General features: G+C 54.3%; 1 protein-coding gene and 1 long non-coding RNA gene across 7 annotated transcripts; one reads left to right on the top strand and one right to left on the bottom strand.

The window, feature by feature from the left end:
- Positions 1-2,319: 2,319 nt before the first annotated feature.
- On the bottom strand, positions 2,320-8,240 carry RABGGTA (Rab geranylgeranyltransferase subunit alpha). 4 transcript variants are annotated; one of them, XM_082449995.1, is made up of 17 exons: positions 8,141-8,240; positions 7,772-7,826; positions 7,483-7,593; positions 6,976-7,100; positions 6,596-6,783; positions 6,133-6,336; positions 5,737-5,820; positions 5,566-5,648; positions 5,375-5,476; positions 5,167-5,272; positions 5,022-5,073; positions 4,762-4,850; positions 4,520-4,608; positions 4,311-4,427; positions 3,567-3,680; positions 3,213-3,300; positions 2,320-2,545 (listed from the first exon to the last, which is right to left on the bottom strand). In XM_082449995.1, the coding sequence occupies exons 2-17, from the start codon at positions 7,772-7,774 to the stop codon at positions 2,397-2,399; spliced, it is 1,704 nt and encodes a 567-aa protein (XP_082306121.1). In that variant the 5' UTR covers positions 7,775-7,826; positions 8,141-8,240; the 3' UTR covers positions 2,320-2,396. The 4 variants fall into 4 exon arrangements, 3 of the variants coding, with proteins under 3 accessions (XP_082306121.1, XP_082306122.1, XP_082306123.1); XM_082449996.1 differs by lacking the exon at positions 8,141-8,240 and adding an exon at positions 7,975-8,115; XM_082449997.1 differs by lacking the exon at positions 3,567-3,680.
- A 140-nt stretch (positions 8,241-8,380) lies between these two features.
- LOC309655145 lies at positions 8,381-23,142 on the top strand. 3 transcript variants are annotated; one of them, XR_014260632.1, is made up of 3 exons: positions 8,381-15,186; positions 17,461-20,208; positions 20,943-23,142. It is a non-coding gene; the product is annotated as an uncharacterized lncRNA (long non-coding RNA). The 3 variants fall into 3 exon arrangements; XR_014260633.1 differs by having other exon boundaries at positions 8,381-15,968; XR_014260634.1 differs by lacking the exon at positions 8,381-15,186 and having other exon boundaries at positions 15,981-20,208.
- Positions 23,143-23,638: the final 496 nt, after the last annotated feature.

Here is a 23,638-nt window from a genome sequence, read left to right as displayed (position 1 = left end):
TCCGAGGTAGGGGTGGGAAATGAGGCTAGGCCGCACCCTCTTTCCTCTTCAAGGAACCAGGAACCGACTGGAGGCAGGGTTGGGCCCGGGCTGGGGAGGGGGCGGGGGCGGGGTCTGTCAGGGCTGAAGTTGGAAGGCTTTGATGAGATCACCCCGTCCGAGGGATGCTGACTCCTGCCAGACTGGGTGCATCAGAAGCACCTTCTCCTCGGTGGAGGAGGTTGCGACAAGTGTCATTTCCTGGGAGGGGTCCTCGAGCAGCTTTCTGGATGGGGAACCTGGCTTGGTGGATGTCCATGTGTGGGTGAGGGGGAAAGAATCGTCCCTGTAATGTGGGAAGTTTCTCTAGCGCGATGGGGGCAGGGAGGGTCCACCCACACCTCTATCCAGCAGACTCGCTCTTCCCAAGCTCAGGCTGCCCGCCTCTGACCCTGTGAAACTGCCCACTGGCCTGGCTCTGGGACTCGTCCTGCCCAGGGAGGTCCCAACATCCCAAGCTGGTACACACTGGTGACATCAGCAGCCAGGCCCTCCGACTGGCTCCACCAGCCAGCCCCCACCATCCATCTGTCTGTCCCTCCTTCTTCCTCTAGCTAGGCCACAGCCCCCAGCATGAGTGAGCTGCCCCCTGATTCCTGTGTCCCTCCAGGTTGAGGATTAGGGGGGTCAGAGTAGAAGCAATCTCTTTGTTTTCTAACCGCCACCCCCCACCCCCCAAACCTAGGGGTCTGGAGGAGGCTGAGGTCTTTGCTCTGAGGCTCAGGTGGGAATGAAGGCCCCCTTCCCCAGGCTGCAGAGTACCCGCTTCTCTCACTGAGATGAAAGTCTGGTGAGCTGGAGGCCAGGGCTCTCCAACCTGGAATTCTTCCTGGGAATCCTGACCAACCGGCTCCAGGCACCTGCCCCAACTTCACCCTGACACTGGGAGAAATGCCAGGGAGGCCACCAAGAGAACCCCAAGGCAAAGACGAGGTCAGACATCTTCCGGAAGGCTGGGAACCCCTGTTCCTGGGGTCTCTTCCTTCCATCCCGCTGTTGTCCCAGCTCTGTCCATGGGACACTGAACAGAAGACAGTGAAAACAGGGTGGGCAAGGGGACACAAGGAAGCTGACTGGAGGAGATGCTGAGTTTGGTGATGCATCAGGCAGGGAGGTGGCTTGGGGAGTTGGGACAGAGGCTCCAGGACCGGGCACAGAGCCCTCCACATCCCCATGACCTTTTCCTGTGCAGGTCTAAGTCCCCAAATCCTCCAGCACACTCAGAGGATGCACTGGCGGAAATCAAAATTCCAGGCAGGTGTGAGCCAGGTCAGCCAAAGGGCTTCATGGAGGGGCCGCCTGTGTATCGCTATGGATATGGGAGGGGCAGGGCCCTGAGAGTCCGGTTGTGTGTGAGCACATGTGGGTCCAGGTAGATTCTCAGGGAACCAGGAAAACGCCTTGTCACATTCTCTCCCTCTTGTTTCAATCTTTCTCTTTCCCCACCCAGCCAGGTTTGACTCAGTGCCCTCACCCCTGAGTCGCTCCCCTTTCCTCCCTCTGGGGAGGCTCAAGTGCCTCAGGTCTTTCAGTCAGGACAAGGTATGTGTATGTGTGTTGGAGGGGGGACCATGGGAAAAGACACCGTCTCGGTACCTCGGGAGCTGGGGCCAGGCCCTGCCCAATCCAGAAGCAAGAACATGAATCTGGAATCCCAGACCAAGTTGCAGAGACAGCTCTGGCTCCAGCACTTGAGCTCAGCAACCTTGGGTGCATCTTAACAGCAGTTTCCTCATCAGTACTATGGGCCTAATCGTCTCAGCCCTGAGAGCTTGTGAGGACCAAATGGGATCAAGGATTTCCAAGGGCTCTTTATCCAGAGCATGCTACTCATGGGGACTGACAGTGTTGCTGTAAGAGAGGGGAGCCAGGGTGCCCTGGCCTTCTCCTCCTGGGAAGAGCTTTCTCAGCTGTGGTGAAGGAGAGCCAGGGCAGACAGGGCATCTAGAAGGGGCACAGGTCACGGGAGAAACTTCTACGAGCTCTTTCAGTTAGAGAGACTTCCAGCTGCTTTGTGGTCCAGCCCCAACCGGAACCTGAACTCAAATCTGATTGCAGCCTGGAACTTAGACCCAGCCCAGCCCCAAACCAGAATGTAGATTCAAATCCAGCCGTTGCCCTGATTCTGCCCCAGATATTGAGGCTTTGGTTCTCCATGACAGGGAACAGCAGGACTGAGCATAAAACGAAAGTAGAGGGGGTGAACTGACATACCCTCACTCTCTCCCTTTCCTTTCCAGGATAGGTAGCGGTAGTAATGATGGTGGCGGTGGCGGCGGCTTAGCAGCCTTTGGGGGCCTCTTCATTGTTTATTCAGTTCCAATAAGTTAAAGGGCAGGGGGCGGGGGCAGAGTCTCTTAGGTGAGGCTGCTGCGAACTGAAGGCAGCAGCTCGGCCAGATGCTCCGAGATGCCCACTGCTTGGCACAGGGGGTTGCCCTGCAGGTTGAGGAGGACCAGCCTGGGGCAGGAGGCAAGAGGCTGGAGCACTGCAGGCTGATGGAGGCCTTGGGCAGGAGTCAAGGAAAGCTCGGCAGGTTCCTCCAGATCCACCTGCTCCTGTGCACCCATCACTGCTTTCCCTCAAGAACAGGGACTGCTGCCTAGCAGCCTGCTTGGTGGGCACCTTGTCCGCTTCCCCGGAGGGCATAAGGCTCTAGACTGCAAACACCAGCCGCCGGGGGCCAGGCAGGAAGCACAGGAGGCTGACTGGATACAGTCCCAGAAGGAGTGGTGGAGACTATGGCCAAGGTGAAAGCTAGCCCCGGATGCAGAGGCACCCATGATCCACCAATGGCCAAGGGCTGCCAAGTGGAAATGCAGGCTAAAGGTTGCTTTAACTTCCATTTTTTAAAGAAGAATCAGGATTCTAGATTTTTAAAAAATATTAAACTTCCTGATTTTAAAAACATGATGCGCTACCCAAGAATATCTGTAGGCTGCTGGTTTGTGAACTCTGGCTTGAGGAAGTCACTTACTTCCATCCTGCAAAACTCTACCAGTACAAGTCAATGATAGCCTCATACAGCGCCAGGCTACCCTCTCTCCTCAGCTTAGACAGCCAGAGCCCCCTCTCCATGTCCAGGGGCACACCACTCTGCTTGCTGTCTGTCCCTTCCTGGTGTGGCACCTTGCACTACCTGCTGTCTGAAAGGCACCCAGAAGGAAGGATACGGTTGTTGCACAGAAAGAGCTCCTGCAGCCGGGGCAGGTTAGTGACACCGTCCAGGGACTCGATAGTGTTGTCATTGGCCTGCAGCACCTGGGGAGCAGGGAGGGCAGGGAAGACAAGGCAGGGAAGGCAGCTGTCAGCCTGGGATTGGTACAAGCAACTGGAGAGCCCAGGGTGATCAGCTTACAGTGCATGGAAGGGCTCCTGGGGTCAGGCTGGGTGACAGAGGAGAAGGCAGGGGTCATCTGTGGGGTCTGGGAGGACCTGGGCATCTCTTTGTAGGGTGGGCAGACTTCTGAGGTGGAGGAAGGGGAAAAGGACCAGCCAGGACAGTGACAGAGGAGTGAGTGCTTTACCTCGAGGCAGCGCAGGGCAGCCAGGGCAGGGGGCAGGGCTCGGAGACGATTGTGCGACAGGTCGAGGTGAGTGATCAGGAGCAGCTGCTCCAGGTGGCAGAGCACCGTCAGATCCTGAGAAGGGGGGATGAGATACCCAGCGAGACCTGGGGGAAGGTCCTCAGCCATCGTTTGTCAGGCACTTGCCCTGTGTGCCCCACACAGGCCCTTGGGGACCCCAGCTGAGGAGAAGAGGGAGCAGGTGGGACGCTCACCTCACCACCCCTGGCAGTACATGCTCCATGTCAAGGACATGGGAGAGACCTGAGCCCTGGGGCTCAGTGGAGTGGTGGGAGTGGGGCAGGTACGGGGGATGGAGCAGGGCGCTGGGATAAACACAGACACCGGTGGGAGCGGGCCTGGTGAGCCTGGGATCGGCTGGTGGGAGCGAAGGTGGGCAGCGGTGACGTGTTGGGGAGACTGACTGGGAAGGACTAGAGAGGAAAAAGAGAGTCTGGAGGGTTTGTCAGAAAGCTCTGGAAACTATTCAGGTTTTAGGTGTCGGGGCCTGCTCCTGGGAGAGAAGCATGGGAATGAGCTGAGGAAGAAATGTCCAGAAAGGCACGTGCGACTGAAGGAAAGCCGGGGCATGGTGAGTGTCTCGGCTGAGGCCCGGGGAGCGGATACAAAAGCCGGCCAGGTCATGAGGAAGAGGGAGGCCAGCTAGCGGGGCGAAGGCCGGGAAGGCACGTGTGCAGTCCCTACCTTGTGACCAAGATGCAGCACGCGCACCTCCGCGTACTCCATCTTGAGCACGCTGTTCTCCAGCAGGAACTTGCTTCGCAGGTCGTCCAGGTACGCGGCCCGCATAGGGTCCACGGCCTGGCAGGGAGAAGGCACAGAGAATGCATGTCAGCGGCCCTCCTCCTGCCCACTGGGCCTCCCCCTCGCCGGTTCCCGTGGACCCGACTTGCCTTGAGGGTCTGGAAGTATTGCAGCGTCTCCTTCTCATACTGCAGGGGGTCCAGCGCCCGCATCAGCAAGATGATGGTGAGCAGGCACCCTGGGGAGAGGGCGGGGAAGAGGATGGTCTCTCCTGGATCCTCCTCTGCTCCCATCCTCTGGAGACCCTTCCCGCTCTCCCCAAGGGCCGCCCCCCCCCCCCCCAGAAAGGGGCCTCCTCAGGGGAGCGGGAGCTCAGGGAATCGGGCCTCACATTTATTCTCAGGCTCCAGCTCCTGCAGCTCCTTACAGGATTCAAGCTCGGACTGTAGCACCGTGGACTTCTCCACCGACAGCTCACACCTGAGGGTGGGCAGGGTGGGGGAGGGGATGATGCCCCAGCCCTGGGGTACTAGTCAGCCCCAGTATCCAGTCTGAGATCATCTGCTTAAGCCCCCAGCCTCCTGCCCAGCTGCCTGATGCCCAGAGTCCAGAGCCCCGATCCTCGTCTGCGTGCTTCCCTGTCTTCATCACCTAAAGAGCTGTTCATCCGTGGCGGAGTCCCGGCACCAGCCCTCTTGGCGGCCTGTGAGAAAGAGCAGGTGGTCGGAGGGGACACCCATGACGGGAAGAGAGGGATGAGGGCTGCTGCCAAGGGGGGAGGTGCGGGCTGTGTCACCTTTCAAGAGCACACACTCCTTCTGGGCATCGCCTGCTGTCCAAATGACACGAAATGTATGTTGGGGCAACTGGTCGTTGAGAGAGGTGGCGGGCAGGTCACAGAGCTGGGAGCATGGGGTTAAGAAAAAGCCCGGCTGCACCACTTTCCTGACAGTCCCAGCCCAGCCCTACCCCAGCCTCCACTCTGCCCACCAATCCTGGGATACCCAGACGTGGCTAGGCCGGTTCCTGCCATCTGGGGTCCTCCACGCCACGGCCAGGGGTGACTCGTCCACCACGAGCAGCAAGGTCTCTGTCCTGGAGCCCACCTGGCACGGGGGACAAAGAGAGACCTGTCACTCCAACAGCACCAGGCCCACGATCCACGATGCTCTCCGGCAAAAGCTGCAGGACTCACTAGGAGGGGCCGGGAGAAGGAGACAGTCAGACAGGCCTCATCCCGGCTCACGTGCAGGCAGCGCAGGGCATCCTGGGGATCCGCTGGGGGAAGACACAGCCTCAGGTCTCCTTAAATATTCTTCCATTTCTTCTAAGCCCTAATCACCCAGCTTCTTCCCCCACTGCTCACCTCGTCCCAGGAGCCAACGATGGTAGAACCAGGCGCTCTGATCATTGGGGTCAGTGAAGAAGGCGTTCTGCACCAGCTCCAGCTCTGCAGGAGCCAAGGAGGCATGGGGTTGTGGTTAGGACCCTGCTTGGCTCCTGGCCGCCTCAACATCCCACCCTCACCTTGGAGTTCCTCCAGCCTGCAGTTTCACCTACAGGCTGGCCTTGCCCAGGGGCTGCACATTTCAGTTTTATCTCCCCGATTGGACACTTGGGCTCCCTGCAGCCAGGGACTGGATCTTATGCACCACCAGAGCCAGGCAAGTTCCCGAGCGGCAGGTTCAGGAATAGGCCTAGGCATGAGGGTTGGAAGGGTGGCACTGCAGAGTCCTCCCCAGCACCCCCTGACTCTGCTTACCTTTGAGCAGCACATCCTCAGGGAGGCGCCCCTGGGGTCCAGAGTCTGGCTGCGGATGCAGCTGGGGCAAGAGGCAGGAGCGGTAATGCCAGGAGGAATAGTTGGAGAAGTTTCGGGTGATGAGGCTGTCAGTGAAGGCTAACTCCTCTGCAGGGGGCACAGCTGCCTGTGCAGCCACAAACCGCCGGTAGTCCCAGCAGTGAACTGGGGAGTAGGGCAGACAGCACATCTCAGAAGCAGGGCAAGAAAATCTCCCCGGCTGGTACCCCTGGAGTTCCCTCGGAGATTCTGAGAAACACCTCTCTGCACTCCATGGAGGATACATTTGGCTCCATCATCCCTTCTGCCATCAGCTCAGTGGGCCCATCCTGGTCATCCCTCCCCACTCTGGGCCTTACTGAGGCCCTAGTACCAGAATGTGGGGCAGGTGAGGGCTGTAGGGACAGAATCTGCAGGCACGTACAGTTCCGCTCATCAACCTCGAGGAAGCGAGCACACAACTCCAGCTCCCGGGCCCAGTTGGGCTCTGGCAGGCGGCCCAGCAGCCAGCAGCGGTGGTGCCAGGTACCGTAAGACTTGGGGTTCACCCTCAGACAGCTCTCCAGGAAGCCCAGTTCTGCCTTCACCAGAGTGGCCAACTCCTCGGGGGACCTGCACCCAGAGGGGAATGGGGGTCAGGGCCCTCCAACACCCAATCTCAGCTCACCCCTGTCTTTCTGCATCCAGCCCTCCACTGCCCTCTGCCTATGCCCCTGGCTGCCCCACTCTTCCTCCAGCCCTGGACCCAGGCAGGGCAGGGGCAGAGCCAGGGCCATCTTCCCGGGGCTCTGAACCCCTACGCACTTCTGGACCTCCAGCCGCTGGAGCACCTCTCGGCGACAATTCCAGAGGGTGGCAAAGTCAGGGTTGGCTCCCAGAATCTGGCTTGTCAGTTCCAGCACTGATTCATCCAGCTCTCCAGCCTGGCGCTGAGAAGGTAGATAGCAGGGTCAGAGAGATCATATCTTTCTCCTGCTACACGGCTAATAACATAAATACAACTACCGACTGTTCTGTGAATGCCATACTATACTATAGGTACTATACAAAGCACTTTATGGGTTTACATGTATTCTCTCATTTAATTTTCACAACAGCCTTATGCAGTAAGTGCAATTGTTAGGCCCATTTTACAGATGGGCAAACTGAGGTCCAAAGAGATTCAGTAACTTGCCCAAGGACACACAGCTAGTACCTGATAGAACGCAGATATGGATCCAAGCAGCCTGACTCTAAGGCGCAGTTCTTGGCCTCAGTGCTATACATACTAAGGGAGCCACTGCGGGAGGGGACTACCTCTGAGGGCCCCACCTTCTGGAAGACAGTCTGGGTGGCTGACTGGTATAGCTTCAGCTTCTGTTCCCGCTCTAGCCTTTTGGCTTCCTCTTGCTCTTCCGATGTCTTCACCTTCAGGCGCCCGTGCTACAGGGATGGGCGGGTTGCAAGAGCGCAGGCTGCCTTGCAGGGGCATACCCACCGGAACCCCCACTGCGGAGCCCCAGGTTTATATCGGGCAACGGAGGCAAGGCCCCACGCGGGGCAGGGGCAAGGGCAAGGGCGTGGGCATGCGGAGGTGAGGGGCTGGGCTCAGGGTTCTCACCATGGTGCTGGCTCAGATTCAGGGCAGCGGAGGGGTCAAGTGGTGCCCGTGAAACCTGGGGAAAGACGTGTCAATCATGGGAGCCCCGCCCCTGGTAGCCCCACCCCTAGATGTCCCCAGGAAGCCGCGGGCGAGCCGGGGCGGAGACCCCTGGGGTGTTAAGGGGTTCTGGGACAGGCACTGCACGTCCAGAAGGCACCCACCCGGAATGGGACTTGCACACGTGCAGCCCTGTCCACAGCCCGATCCGCCGGAGCCGGGCCCGAGCTGGGGCACTTAAGTGATGGGGACTACTCCGCGCCCAGAGGCTGTCGCTACCCGCCCGCCCCACGGCTCCCAAGCACTGCTGGCCCCCGCCGGCGGACCCACCTGTGCTGGGAGGAGGCGTGCGGGACGCGGAGCTGCGGCGCCCACCACCGAGCCCGAGCGCTAGCGCTAGCTAGAGCGGCGTCACGCCCCGGCTCTCCGAGACGCAGCGCCCTCTGCAGGCCTGGGGAGGGGCTCGCGGCAGAGCGGGCGGGCTCCGGAGGCGCCTGCGCAGGATCTCTGCGAGCCCTGTCCGGGAACGCCAAGTCCCTGTTAGCCCTCTGGTGTGTAAGAGTGTGCAGGCGTGACTGTGGTGCGCGCGGGAAAGCAGCGCGGGGTGCAATTCCAGCCACCTACTCAAACGGCGTTTCATTTGAAAAGGTTTCCCCAACAGCCGGAAGCCCACCCTCTCAGCGCTCCACTAACCTCTCTCTGGCCGCACTCGCCACCTCTTAGTTGCTAAATCTAACTGATGGAGTTTCCTCTCCTTACCTCCACTGACCTCTGCAGCGTTTGACGCTGCTGACTTCCCTAGACTTGACACCCTGTCCTGGCTTCTCCTGCACTTTTGCCCCTCTCTTCTCATCTGTTCACCGTCTCTTCCCCTAAATGTTGGTGATATCCAGAGCCCTTTCCTCACTCCTTTCCACTTCACACACTGCTTCCTTGGGAGAATGTTCACAAATCCAAGCCTTCAACTGCTTGGAGTTGGAGCTCTCCAGAGCTCTGTCCTGGGCCCACAGATCTTCTGGCCCACACTTTGTCTGGGTGACTTCATCCACACTCATGGTTTTAATTGCCATCTGTAAGCTGATGACACTTAAATTTATATCTCCAGCCCAGATGTCTTGCAAGCTTTTATAATGGAAACAAATGTACACACACACAGGAGACACAAACATTTTTTTATAGAATATTTATTTAGTTAGGCTGCAGAGGGTCTTAGTTGTGGCACGCTGGATCTTTGTTGCAGCATGTGGGATTTTTTGTTGGGGCATGAGGGCTGTTAGTTGTGGCATGTGGGATCTAGCTCCCCCACCAGAGATTGAACCCCTGGCCCCCTGCATTGGGGGCACAGAGTCTTACCCACTGGACCACCAGGGAAGTCGCAGACACACACATATTCATAAGCCTATTAGGTATCACCTGGGTATCCCAGAGACACCTCGAACTCCAAAAGTCAAAAGGTATCATTGTCTCCCCTCCTTCCAGCATAAACTTTGGCCTTTATGTTTCCTATTTTAGTGGATGGCCTCCCCACTTTTCCTTGATATCTCTTAAATACCCTCTCCATTCCCACTGCACTAAGAATTTAAGTTCATTTATTCCTGGGATTGTTGGAAGTCTTTTCAATGTCCCCTCATCTCCACCCTGTCCCCTCTTTTATCAGTTCACCTCTGTGCTGCTGAATCAATCTTTCTGAAATGCAGATTTGATCATGTTGTTTCTCTGCCCCAAACCCTTCCATGGCTCCTGACATCTTTTCAGGAAAGACTTTGAATCTCTCAGGTCAGCACATCAGACCTTTTGGCATTTGGACCCTGCTTACCCCTATGGCCTCATGTCCTGCCTGTCCCTGTTAAAAACTCTTCATCACAGCTGGTAGGATGACTTGCAGTTTCCCAAGCACATTAACCTGTTCCCGCTTCCTTACTCTCCTTCCTCCACACCTCTTCCTTTGCCAGAATAACTCCTGTTCATTTTTAAAACTTAACTCGTGTCACCTCCAGGAAGCTCTCTAAAATGCCCCAGTCTGTCAGTGATAGCACTTACCCTGCTGTGCCTACGGTGAGTCTTGGTTTGTATGCTAACATTGCCTAGGAGATTCAGAGTTCCTGGAGGACAGGAACAATATATATTTTTTTTAATTTTGTTTATTTATGTATATATGTATGTATGTATGTATGTATGTATGCATTGGCTGCGTTGGGTCTTCCTTGCTGCGCGCGGGCTTTCTCTAGTTGTGGCGAGCGGGGGCTACTCTTCGTTGTGGTGCGCAGGCTTCTCATTGCGGTGGCTTCTTTTGTTGCAGAGCACGCGCTCTAGGCACGCAGGCTTCAGTAGTTGTGGCGCGCGGGCTCAGTAGTTGTGGCTCGCGGGCTCTAGAGCGCAGGCTCAGTAGTTGTGGCGCACGGGCTTAGTTGCTCCACGGCATGTGGGATCTTCCCGGACCAGGGCTCGAACCCGTGTCTCCTGCATTGGCAGGCGGATTCTTAACCACTGCGCCATCAGGGAAGCCCAGGAACAATATATTTTTTTTTTGGTCTTGCTTCTCCAATACTTGGCCCTGGTTCTCAGTAGTTATTGGGTAGTTATTTGAATGAATACAACACCGCATAGTGAGGGCTGGCTTGGCTGGGCCTAACGGTGAGGGCTGTTGGCATTCAGGGATGGGAGAGATTGTGAGGCCTGGACCAGCCTAGGAAGGTTTCCTGATGGAAACTTCATGGGTTCAAAGTGGTCACTGAGTGTGTATGTGTGAGTGTGCTCTATTTGTGAGAAGTGTGTGTCCATGTAGCATGTGTATGTTTATAACACACATCTGGGTAAGAAAATATGGCTTTAAATTCTTTACATTTCTTCCACACCTTTTTCAGGCCCTGGAAATGTGTGTAAAGTGCCCACTCTATATTCTGTCCTTTCTGAGGCCCTGTAACAAGTTACAGGGGAAAAGAGACACTTGTCCTGGCCTCCTGTACTTCCTCACTGTCCCAGTGAGGAAAGAGTTACACCATTTGACGGCTGTCTTTGTGCCAGTCACTGTGTCAAGAGCTTTGCACACACACAGGATCACACGTGGGAAGCAGTGTGCAGAGTGGTTAAGAACGTGGACTCTGGGACTTCCCTGGTGGCGCAGTGGTTGAGAATCTGCCTGCCAATGCAGGGGACATGGGTTCGAGCCCTGGTCCGGGAAGATCCCACATGCCGTGGAGCAGCTAAGCCCGTGCGCCACAGCTACTGAGCCTGCATGCTGCAACTACTGAAGCCCATGTGCCTAGAGCCTGTGCTCCGCAACAAGAGAAGCCACCACAATTAGAAGCCCGCGCACCGCAACGAAGAGTAGCCCTCGCTCGCTGCAACTAGAGAAAGCCCACGCACAGCAACGAAGACCCAACAGGTCCAAAAATAAACAAATTAAATAAATAAATTTAAAAAAAAAGAACGTGGACTCTGGGGTCTGACTGCCTGGGTGCAAATCCTGGCTTTGCCACTTATTAGATATGTGACCTGGGCAAGGCACTTAACCTCTGTGTTGACTTTCTTCTGTGTCTCAACTCCTTCAGCAGTAGCATAGGAAAAATAATGTTACCTACCTGCTAGGGTTGAAGTAAAGATAAAATGTAAAAGTCTATGTAAAGTGCTTAGGACAGTGCCTGCTCTGAGTAAGGGCTCAGTGGATAGTTATAGTAGTAATTTTCTAATTTTCATGACAAATATGCCAGGAAATAGAGGCTCAGAAAGAAAGGCTGAGTAACTTGCTAAGTGCTACCCATGTAGTAAGTGGTCAAGTGGGCATGGGTTTGATCTAGCCCAGACCTCTCTCTACCTCACCAACTGCTTTTTTTGTTTGTTTAGTTGGGTTTTTTTGGTCACCACCTGTTCTTGCTTCCTGCTCTATAACCACTCACATGTACAGCCAGATACCTGGGAACACAGGTGCCTACAGATGCAGATCTGCCAGATACAGTCTTACATCATAGTCACTAAGGGCGGAGGAAGGCTGAAGTAGGCACGAAATACTTTTTAGTGATTAGTAATCCTGAAACTGGGAAGTCTGAGTCAAGCAGGTTTAAGGGATGAAGCGAGTCTCAAAATCTGCCTCCAAGAAGGTGGGGCCTGGGTTTGGAAAGAGGACAGGAAGGGCATTTCAGGCATGTGTTGTGACAGACTTAGCTGGCAGGCAGTCAGGCAGGCAGAAGCTGAACCAGGTGCCTTTGGAGATACGAGCAATGGAAACAAGACAAGCCGCTTGCTTTAAGGCAAAAGGAGGTGTCAGGAGTTATATTTGGCCTCGTGTGTGGGATAAGTGGGAACCATGCTGGTGTCTGAGGGCCACAATCTGAATGACATTTGAGGAAGGGATTTTACTGCCTTCTATGTAGAGAAAAGAACAAGTAATAACTGAGTACTGACTGAGCCTCAGACATCCTATTTGATGTTCTCACTACCTATGTGAAGTAGGTATCATGATTTTACAGTGAGGACCAATGCATACAGTGGGTTCACAGAGGTTAAGTCGCTTGCCCAAGGTCACACAGCTGGGAGGAAACCAAGTCCCCCTAAAACCAAGTTCCCTTACCAAGTTTATGATTAATCTATCGAAAATTTTATTCCCTTTTTGGTCCCCTCTGACCTCGATCCTGTGCTAATTGAACACTAATCAACCAGAGTCAGATGACTAAAGTTGCTGTTGTCGATAACAGAAGATGTCAGTGTGGGCACGGGTAGTAATTCTACCCAGCAGAAAATGGGGATGCCAGGAGGCAGAGATGAGGGACCCACAAACAAGCTCTGGTAGAGGCATGGTGAGGGCAGGACTGGGGATGTGGGGTGAAGAATCCTCAGTGGGGGAGTGAAGGAAAAAACAGACTATGAAGAGAGGTTCTGTGACCTTGAAGCCAATATTAATAATGACTAAATTCTTTACAGCCATGATAAGAAGAAACTGAAATTCTGCCCAAGGTCACACAGCTTGTAAGTGGTAAGAGCCTGGTCTCACGCTGGGAGGCAGGGTGCCCTTCAGAGGACAACTAAATCACCCTTTATATACACACAGTAAAGTTTTCTACTTCTCTAAATTGAACAAACAAACCAACTGACCCTGGCTGTCTGATTCCAGAAGACACTCTTACTCACTTTCCCTCCGCCTGGCTTGCCCACCGTGCTCTGCTGCAACCGGCAGAGGCCCAGAGTGTGTGGGAGAGTGAGGGGGTGTGGAAGTGTCACAAGACTTCTGGAAAGCTGGGGTGGGTGTGCTGGAGGCCCGGGTGGGGAGGGAGTTCCACTCAGAGGAACTCAGAGCTGATGGTCTGGATCTTCCTGGGGCCATAGTTCCGCAGGGTATCAAGTGAGCAGTGGTTAGATGTTTGGATGGGGGCACCCCGGGCATTTGAGAGGAAATCAAATGCTGGGAAGGCTGAGGGTCAGCTTAAGTTGAAGTAAAGGAGCTGCAAGGGCAAGAGCAGAGCCTGGCACTTGCCGCCCAGCAGGAAGGGTGGGGTTGAAGCTTTCCCATGCATGAGCGGAAGTGCCCATTTCTTACCTCTTGCAACATGGACCCTCCTCTCCCCCAGCTTCCTGACCTTCTCTCTAACCTTGACCACCACAGAACAGGACATCAGAGCTGGAGAGGGCTCGACAGGTCATCTGGCTCCCGTTCATTTCCCAGCGGCCCATAGATACTTGGTGACATGAAACCACATAGACGTTGGCGGCAGAGCCAGGGCTGGAAACCAGGTTTCCCAGTGATTATCATAGAGCTTTTACACCCATCAGCTCCATCTCAGGATATGTTGAGGGATAAAACGGTTAACTGTGGGTAGGATGATAGGATAGCAGATATAACTGGTAGGATATTCATCTCCAAATAATAGTGGTTAATGTGTGTTTGTCAACTTGGAGAGAAGTCCCTAGTGGTGGCACTTTTCAGTGCTATGTTGGATGAGCACACAGTGCCATTCTCATAATTGAAGGTAGCTAACATGTAGTTGGGAGGAATGCTGGATGATGGAATCTGGATCTAAACATAATTTGAGGGCCCATATTTGACCAGATGGCACTGAATAGTGACAGAGGTACAATTGGGTTCTTTGGTCCTCAAATCGTCCTCTGCACAAGAGCATGATGTGTGGGCGATGGAATAACACCAATGTGTGCGGACAGGGAGATTCTGGTTGGCATAGGGCTGGTAAGAGTCGACTCCTTGCCAGAAGCACTGACCTGACTTTGAGCTGCACGAAGAGAGCTTTAGGACCCAGAATGATGGGGTGCAGAGGCCCCAAATCTGTGATGGTCAGACCCTGTTGGGAGTGTCTGGTGCATTTTAAGAGGGACAGGGACAAACGGCAAGGTCCAGAGAGAGCAATCAAGATGGTGAGGAGAGTCCACAACCAGAGAGAGGACAAAGGAATGTCGAACTGGGGGAGAGGACTCAAGGGGCAGATGATAGTGGTCTTCAAACTCTTGAAGGGCTGCTAGTTGGAACAGAAGCCACATTGATTCTGTTAATCTTGAGTGCAAAGAACAAAGACCAGTGAACAGATATAGCCTTGTTATGGGGGAAGACTTTCTTATAATTAAAGCTGTCCAAAGGTGGAATGGGCCTAAATGAGTGGTGGTGAGCTCACCATCATGGAAGGTAATCAAGCATGTGTTGGTCAACAACCTTGTGAGAATGGGGTAGAGAACATTCAAGGACTAGAATGTTCCCCAAAGTTATGAAGGAATCTGACACCTGGGATGGCCCAGGGAACCAGAATGACTCAAAGCCCAAGAAGATCCTCTATATTCACCACCTCCTCAGGGTCCTGGGGTCCTTTGTACTTGGTCCGCGTGCTTGGATTTTTTTTCTCTCCTTCCTGCTCCCCAGTGCCTTGTGCCGGGTTGGGGAAATTCCACGATAGACAACAGTGCCACCAGGTACCCATAACTGGAGAAGAGGAAGGAACAGACTGGCCAGTCAGAGGGAACAGCAGGGCCCCAAGTCTGGGCCCAAAAGACAGAAGGGCCCCAGAGGGAAAGTCCCCACGCTAGAGCATCCTGTCTCTCCCAGGGTGTGGCAGGTGTTGACTCAGGTTGGCATCTCTAGGGGAAGAGATGTAGGGAAAGCAACCAGGAAGTGGGGCTGAAAATCTGGAAAAACTTCTTGAGCCAGAACTAGAGTCTCTGCACTGCACGGTGGTTGGTGAAGTTGACAGCATTGCCCAGAGCGCTGGTGGGACTGGGAATGTGGCCAAGAAGCTCGCCGTGTGGCAGGGCCTGGGTGGCAGCCTCCTCTGTACAACTCCATGGTATGCCTTGGGCTTGGGGCGTATACACTGTGAGTGGTGCCAGGAAGTAGCAGTCCTGAGGTTCTAGGCCTGCATGAGAAACAGAAGCCTTGGAACAAGGTGAGACTGTGGGGGCCTAGGGAAGGAAGGGATGCTCTGGCTGGGAGATGAGAGCAGCGGACAGAGGACAGTCCCAGGAAGGAGGAGCTGCTTGCTTTGGGGAGGACCCTGCCCTTACCCCTTCCCTGTTCCATTCATTCATTCAACAGTGACTGAGTGCCCCTGTGCTGGACATCACGCTGGGCACGGAGGCCAAACACAGACACATGGAGCTTATGGTCCTGAGAGGGGCTGTCGCACAGAACCCTCTGAGTGTTGGGAACAGTGTAGAGAGGCAGTCAAGTAATCCTATAAGCAAATGTAAAATTACAGCTCTGCCCTTAGGGAGGTGTGTGTGGTGCTGGGTGAGCTCCTATGGGGGTGGGTGAGGTTTCCCAGGGACGTGAGCTTGGAGCTGGGGCTGCAGGTATGGGGGAGGAGCCCTGGCTTGGGGCTCAGACACACATCTCCTCTGTGCTTCTCAAGAAGCAGGGCCTGTGTTGCCCTCTTTCAGCCCATCCTGTGGGCGTACAGCACCTCTGCTTCTGCTCCTGCCATGACCTACCGAGAAGACTGGTTTGATCGCATGTCTCCTCACCTGCCTGCCCCATGGTGGTTGCTCAACAAACATTCACATAATTCAGCCGGTCAATCCTTGAGCAGTAATCACTGAGCACCAATACAGCTCACCCCACGGCACTGACCAAGACTGCCAAGGTCCCTGCTCTCGTAGAGCTTACACTCAAGCTGGGGAGACTGACCCTGTAGAAGCAAATACACACAAAAGACGATTTCATCAAGTCGTAAGTGCCCCGAGGAAAATTAAAGAGGGTATTGAGATAGAGCTGGTGGTGGTCGTAGGGGGTCCTGGGAAAGAATGACTGAGTGAATGAATGAATGGTAAGCCATGGTGGTCAGAGCAACACATGCTGCACCCTGCTGGATGGGGCTTAGGAGGGCGAGCTGGGACTCTTAGAACCCAGGGCAGGGAGCTTGGGGCGAGGTGGGGAGGAGGCGGACGGGGAGTGGTGTGGAGCCTCAGAACTCAGTGTAAAGAAGGAGAATGCCTGGAACTGATGACAGAAGCAACACTATGTCTCCATGTCCCCTTTGCACCCAGCATGACTCAGGCTTGAGTTCTGAAGGGTGTGGGCAGGGAGGACCTGGAGTTGAGGTTCAGGGAGCTTGCAGGGTTGGCCAGTTTCCCCAGGCCTGCTCCCACAGAGGTCCCTAGTGCTCCCACAGCTGGCAGCCGTGCTACGCAGTCCTCTTCCCGAACCCAGGCCCCTGAGCAGGGGGCAGGGAGCTAAGGTTGAGGCAGGAGATAGATGGGCTCCAGGTGAGACATTTACAACCAGCCTCCTGTTTACACTGCTGAAACCATGTAACTCTGATTGGGACTTGAATGCATGTGCCGGGACTCAAACCCAGCCTAAACCCAGATTGGGACTTGAACCCACAGTCTTTTTTTTTTTAAATTTATTTATTTATTTTATTTTTGGCTGCGCTGGGTCTGTTGCTGCACACAGGCTTTCTCTAGCTGAGGTGCGTGGGCTTCTCACTGCAGTGGCTTCTCTTGTTGCGGAGCATGGGCTCTAGGCACACGGGCTTCAGTAGCTGTGGGACATGGGCTCAGTAGTTGTGGCTCACGGGCTTAGGTGCTCCGTGGCATGTGGGATCTTCCCGGACCAGGGCACGAACCTGTGTCCCCTGCATTGGCAGGCGGATTCTTAACCACTGTGCCACCAGGGAAGCCCCTGAACCCACAGTCTTTTAATTGAGATCACACGCCTGGTTTCAGGACTTAATGAAGCTCAGGTTCTTGATGTCTCCTTGCAGAAAGAAGTCAGTGAGAGACAAAGTGATAGGTAAGAAGTGGATTTATTTAGAGAGAAGCACACTCCACAGACAGAGTGTGGGCCATCTCAGAAGGCGAGAGGTCCCGAAATATGGGGTGGTTAGTTTTTATGGCCTGGGTAGTTTCATAGGCTAATGAGCAGGAGGATTATTCCAATTATTTTGGGGAAGGCGCAGAGATTCCCAGGAATTGGGCCACCGCCCACTTTTTGATCTTTGATGGTCAGCCTTGGAACTGTCACAGGCGCTGGTGGGTGTGTCATTTAGCATATGCTAATGTAGTACAATGAGCATATAATGAGGCTCAAGGTCTACTGGAAGTCAAATCTTCTGCCATCTTGGACCTAGTTGGTTCTAACCAGTTTTTGTCATGTCCTATGGCTATGTCATTCTTTTAAAGGTTGTGCCCTGTCCCCTTCCCTCCTGTTTCACTTCCAGATAAAAACAACAACAGGAACGGGGTAAAGAGCTGGACTTTGCCTCTGGCAGACACTTTAACAGTAATGGCAGGGGTAGAGAAGAACTGAGCCTTGCCCAGATGGGAGATGAAGAGACCACATATTTCTCATTCTCGAGGTCAAGGAGACCTTTCCAACTACACATGTGCAGAAAGGCTCCTTGGGGGCCAAAAAGGGAGGGGGCATCACCCCACAGTAGGTGATGTCAGTCTACCCATAGGCCTCTTCACTAGAATCCATCTTGGCTGAGATGCGCGTGCACACACGGGAGGACCCTGAGATAAACCAAATATGGACTCAGAGCCAGACAAAGCAAGATGATTGGCCAAAGGAAACCCGGAAGAAATGCCCCATAGAAGTGATTTAAACTACCACGAGGGTGCGACTCTCTCTCTGAGTCTACCCATGTGAGTCTTATTCACATGCACCCTTTTTTCCTCCTAATAAACACTTTACTTGTTTCACTACTTTCCATATCTTTGTGGGAATTCACTTCTACACAGCCAGCAGGCCGGGGGCCTTGTCACTGGCCACCATCCCTGGTGGTCTCGTGGCTAGGATTCAGTGTTCTCACTGCCGCGGCCTGATTCTAGTCTCTGGCCGGGGAACCGAAATCCTGCTCCAAGCCGCTTCAGGCTGAAGCTACCCGAGATCAAGGTGTAGCCTGTGGGGCTGAGCCCAAGGACTGAGGAATACGTGGGGCTGCAGTTCTGGGAGTGTGAGACCTGGGGCGCAGACACTGCCGTTAGCTGGCTCAGCCCACCCGCCTCAGGGAGGGAGGGAGGGGTCGTCACCATTGGGTCCCACTGGGCCTGTGAGCTCAGCTGCACCCTGGGTGGCTTGGACACTCTAAGCACTATTCTGTTCTGAGTGCAGGGTTCAAAGGTTCTGTGAAGCTGTGTAGGGGGAGGAGGAGAAGGGGCCAAAACCCAGCTCCTGTCCTGGGGTTGTGGTGGGGTAGGGGGTTTTCAACCTTATCTAGGGGACCCGACGAGGACATCCACGGCTCTAATACCAGTCAAGAGCCAAGTGAATGTCGTAGGTTCCCGAAAAGGGGCAAGAGAAATTGCAGAAGAAACCAGAAGTTTCTAGGAGGTTGAAATGAGTTTTTTTTTTTTCTTTTTAAATGTATTTATTTATTTATTTTTGGCTGCATTGGGTCTTCGTTACTGTGTGTGGGCTTCTCGTTGCGGTGGCTTCTCTTGTTGCAGAGCATGGGCTCTAGGGCGCGAAGGCTTCAGCAGTTGTGGCTCGAGGGCTCTAGAGCGCAGGCTCAGTAGTTGTGGCTCACGGGCTTAGGTGCTCCGTGGCATGTGGGATCTTCCCGGACCAGGGCACGAACCCATGTCCCCTGCATTGGCAGGCGGATTCTTAACCGCTGCGTCACCAGGGAAGCCTGAGATGAGTCTTGTGGGAAGAATTCTGGCAGGTGGAAATGGGGCTGGGGCTGTTGAAGGGAGCGGGTGGCAAGCCAGGGACCAGAACAACTCGAGCAAACGTGCAGAGGAAAGGAAATGTCACAATGAGAGAAGGGCAACTCTGTATTTGGCCAGAGGGGTCCTTGGGCTGAGTGAACTTGGGAATGCTTTCACCATTCCGCCCAATCCCCAACCCTTTGCGCAAAAAAGAAAAGCTCCTCCAAAACCAAATAACAATAACAACAACAACAAAATAAACCAAAAAAACAAGCAGCAGAGGCGGCATGGTGCAGGGGAAGGAGCTCGCACTCTGGAGTCATGTATTTAGTTGAATCCAGACTCTCTCACCGTAAAGACCTGCAACTCTGGACAAGTACCTCAACTTTCCTAAGCCTCAGTCTCCTCAGCTGTAAGAGAGTACGTACCTCATATGGCAGATGAAAAAGATGAAGTCTGACCTAGGCAGAGTGTTTAGGTCATTGCTGCACTCATTAAACACGAATTCTCTCGGCCCCTACAGTGCCTCGAGTCTCTGGCTGGCTCAGCTGTGTTAGAGTGACAGCGAAAGCCCGGAGCCCAGTTGCCTTTCCTTCTCTTGCACCAGCCCCTCCAGGGCTGCTGGAGCAGTATCTGTTCGCGGAGTTCCAGCTTTGACTGTTTCTTCTGGAACCACCTCTCCAAGGAAGGGGGAGCCAAGACCTGCCTGTCGAGGATGGGAGCATATATGTTCATACTTGTAACAGAAATGGCACAAAGCTGACCCCACTTCATCCCTCTGCCTCTTTCCCAGCATTCCTCGCAGGCTCCTCCATTTCAAGGGCTTAAGGAAGGGTCCTTTTCTTTCCCAGATTCCCCCATTATCAAGTTAAGCACAGCCGGATTCCAGGTCCTCTCCTCTTCTGGCACGCAGGTTGCCAGGCAGGCCCTGTGACCCCTTGACCTTGTTCCCGGCGAGCCTGCACTGGGCCCTGGTGGGAGCTGGCCCACTTCTGAGCTCTGCAGATGCCTCTGTGCAGAGGGCAGTGGCATCCATCCATCCAGAGAAGGTCCCGCCTGTGCCCATCCTTAGCCCCTGCTCAGACCTGCCCCTGCAGCTCAACATGAGCCAGGCCAGCCTGGTTAAACAGGCGGTGATAAAGCTCTGTGGATGATCCCTGGGCGGGGGCACCCAAGAAAGGTGTGTGTGTAGGGGAGCTGGCCAAGGTGACTGTCCCAGAGGGAATCAGGACAGATCGAGATGGGCGAGGATGCCTTTGGTTGCTGGAGGCAGGAACTGAGGCAGAGGCGAGGTTTTGCAGAGACAGGCAGGGGTAAGGATGCTCTAATACCCCCAGGAAGGTGAAACCTGAAAGGAACAAGAGTTGTGTCTGTGGCCCAGGGAGCAGCCTGGCTGCCCAGCCCTCCTGCTCCTTTGAGTCCCCACCCTGGGTCTCATCATGGCTGTCTAATTGTTTCACGGTGATAACTGAAAGCACTTTGAGAACCAGACCTTTGTCTTATAAAGCTTGCCTGTGCCCATCTGCCCCTCCCTGCCCAGGGCTGGGCAAGGAGGAGGCTGCAACAAAAGCCAGCTGACTGGGAGATGGAAGGCGAGGGAGAAGATTGTGTGGAGGGCCCAGGGGGAAGGGCGGGTGAGGGGGCCCCAAGGGGCTAGGAGGAGCAGTGGAAGGATGGGAGGCCGGAGAGGACACAGGCCGAAGGTCCGGGGAGGAGGGGTTTTGTGGAAGTGTGGACCAACCTAGGGGGTGAGGACCAGGGACCAGATGGGACGGGGGACAGGCTGCGGCGAAGCAACTTCTGAGGTCATGGTGGGGGCCCTCCCCAGTGACAGGGAGACCAGGAGCTGAAGGGACCTCATGCAACATGCAAGACAGTGGGGGCCATGGGTGGGTAGGAGCCAGGATGAGGAGGGAAAAAGGGTGGGTCTGGGCCCGACCACCTCACTTTGATTTGTCTATTGGGCTGGGCTCCTCTGGGGCCTTGTGTGTGCTCTTCATTCCCCATGCCTGAATCCTCACGCCATTGTCACTCACATCACCCACAGGGACCTTCAGGAGCCGATGGGAAGTCCTCCTCCGTGACTCGTCCCGGAAGCTGGCATCTGAGATGCCATGGTTCAGGCCTGCTTCCATCACCTTGTTTTGTGTCAGCCAATTGGTCAGAGCTACATCCCTGGGGACTCCTTGGGAACAGAAGCTCCATGGTTGGCCTCACTTTGGCACGCCTAACCCTTGGGCAGTTGCCCTAGAAAGAGGAATCCACTTCAGGTGTGACGTGCATCTCACAGGTGCAGTGTGGGTCCACTTCTGAGGAGGCCAGGGCTGGTCAGGCTGATGAGGCTGGGCTCCTTGGCACCGCCACTGCTTCTCTGCAGCCATTTTTCTCCATTCTTTAGGCCCTCAGTTGCTCTTTCTCTTACCCTCCCTGCTAGTGGGGTAGGGAAGTTTTGGGTAAGGGGAGCACCTGCATAACAACGTGAGAAGGGGTGGGGTCTCTGGGCCAGGGTTGCTCCTTGCTTAGAAGTGTAGAACACAAGGGCCAGAATAGGCCTCAGAGACTGGAAAATACAACCCCTTAGCTGGAGAAAGAGAGGCCCAGATTTGCACGCAGTCAAATCTCTTCTCTGAAATATGCTTAGCTATTTGCTTGTACAGGCGTGGGCTCTCTCTATGGCTATCGAAGAATATGGTAGTGCTGGCTGCCTCTGGGTTGGGACTGGGCACTAGTGAGCAGGGATAGGAGGGGGGACTTCTCACTGTACACCTTTATATACCTTTTGGATTATGACCCATGTGAATGTCACCTTTTAGAAATGTAAATTTAAAAATGCTAATCAAAAATCTCTTCTCCATCCTTCCCTGGGCTCCCTTAGGGGATTAAGCATCTTCTGGGGACCGGCCAAGTCCCTAGATTTGCTCTGGTAGGGGTAGGGGCTGCATCTCAGCCAGCCCCTGTGTCTCACCACGGCTGATTTCCCTCACAACTCCGGCACATTCTTTCTTTCTCTGTGCCTGCTGCTGCTTTCATGGCCTGCACGCCAGCGGTAACAGCATGGCACTCCTGCACCAGCCCCACCTCCCTTCCTACAGGTCCTGTCTGTTCACTCTGCCTCCTACAACCTCTCCTCAGCCCACACGTCCGCTGCCATCACATCCGGGATATTGGCCAGCCTCCAGGCAGCTCTTCTGATGCCTGCCTGTCCTCCCTCTGGCCCATCCTCCCCACACCTCAGCCCCAGTGAGCTCCCTCAAATACAAATCGGTGCACACTCCTCTCTTGCTTAGACCCTCCTGTAGCTTACAGTGTTAGCGCTCTGCCCAGATCCCCTCGGATGCCCTTTTCCATTTTTGTGCATGACACCCCCTTCAATGTGTTTTCAAGGTCGACACCTGCAGCTCTTCTTGGAAGGCTGCCCTTGACCTCCTGGAGCTGCTTTGCCCTGCCTGGCCCCGACCTGGGCCAAAGTGTGACTGGTGACTGCTCAGTGGTGGTGGTGGGGAATGACAGCCTGGCTCCCTTGTCCCAGGCCTTACACTCCAGTGCTCTCCCCTGGGCTCTGAGGGAAGCCACCCTCCACGGCTGAACTGGAGCTCTTGCTTGGCTTCTCCGCCTCCACCCAGCTCCCCTGGGAGCACTTGCTTAATAGTCACTCAGCGTCTAAGATGACTCCCTCGGGTGGAAACCTACTGCCCAGTTTAAATCTTAATCACTGATCTTTACTCATCTCCTTTCTCCCTGGAAACTTATCCCATACCACATCTACACTTAGTCATACCAACTTCTAGCTGTCCTGCACCATTTTGTGTCTCAGTACCTGCCTTTCTTTTTAGTTAGAAAAAATGACCCCCCCCCCCCACCTTCTCTCTTCCCATTCTTTAAGTCTCTGGTCAGCATTACTTCCTTCACTCTCCTAATGGAGCCAGTTGCTCCCTCCTGTACTGTCAGGGTACTGTGTAAACTTACTATAGCACCCATCTCACCAAACTGAACTAGTCTTCCCTGGTGCCTAGTATGGTGCTGGGCAGAATGCAGGTGTCAAGTAAATGTTTTCTGAATGAATACTGATCCCCCAAATGTCCTAAGACTCTGCTGTTGGGCTTCTCAGATCTTGAATCTCTTCTACCTCCCATCAACACTCTCTGTCCATGTTTCACTCTCTCAGAGCTCTACTCCATTGCTTATGCTTCTAAGATTAACTAAGTCTTGCTGGAGGGAGGCAGTGTGGTGTCTTTTAAAGAACACTGCTCCCTCCGGCTTCCTGAGATAACCAGGGATGAGGCTGAACTCTGCGTTGGTGTAGACTCTTGGGGACCCCGTTCACTCACTTCCTAAGGTAAGTCGAAGGTCTAGCTGACTTCTAAGGTCTTCCAGGGCTGAATGAAAGTCCTCTGTGGGCTGGCTGGAGCCTGGTCTGTCTTGTTCTCTGCTCTCCCAAAGCCAAGAAGGGTGCCTGGTGCACAGCACACTCTTAAATGTTTGTCAAGAGAAAGAACTGACAACTTTAGTGGCTACATGTTGCTTGGTGCATATATGCTACTTCACTTACTTTCCAAAGTGGTGAGGTTAGGATTTGTGCACAGATTTGTATGACTTTGAAGCCCATGTTCTTCCCATGATACCTTGTGGCGTTTAGGGAACAAGGCCCTCACAAAAGGATTTATTCCAATGATGGTTTTTAAAGATGGTTGTGGAAGGCTGGAGGAGATCCTGAGGTGCTTGTCCTTCTTCTTAAAGCATATA

This window comes from Balaenoptera physalus (assembly GCF_965194825.1).
Source record: "Balaenoptera physalus genome assembly, chromosome: 2".
In the NCBI taxonomy this organism is placed as follows: Eukaryota; Metazoa; Chordata; class Mammalia; order Artiodactyla; family Balaenopteridae; genus Balaenoptera; species Balaenoptera physalus.
The sequence above is the reverse complement of the archived record's forward strand: the minus strand, read 5'-3'. Positions and strand labels throughout refer to the sequence as shown.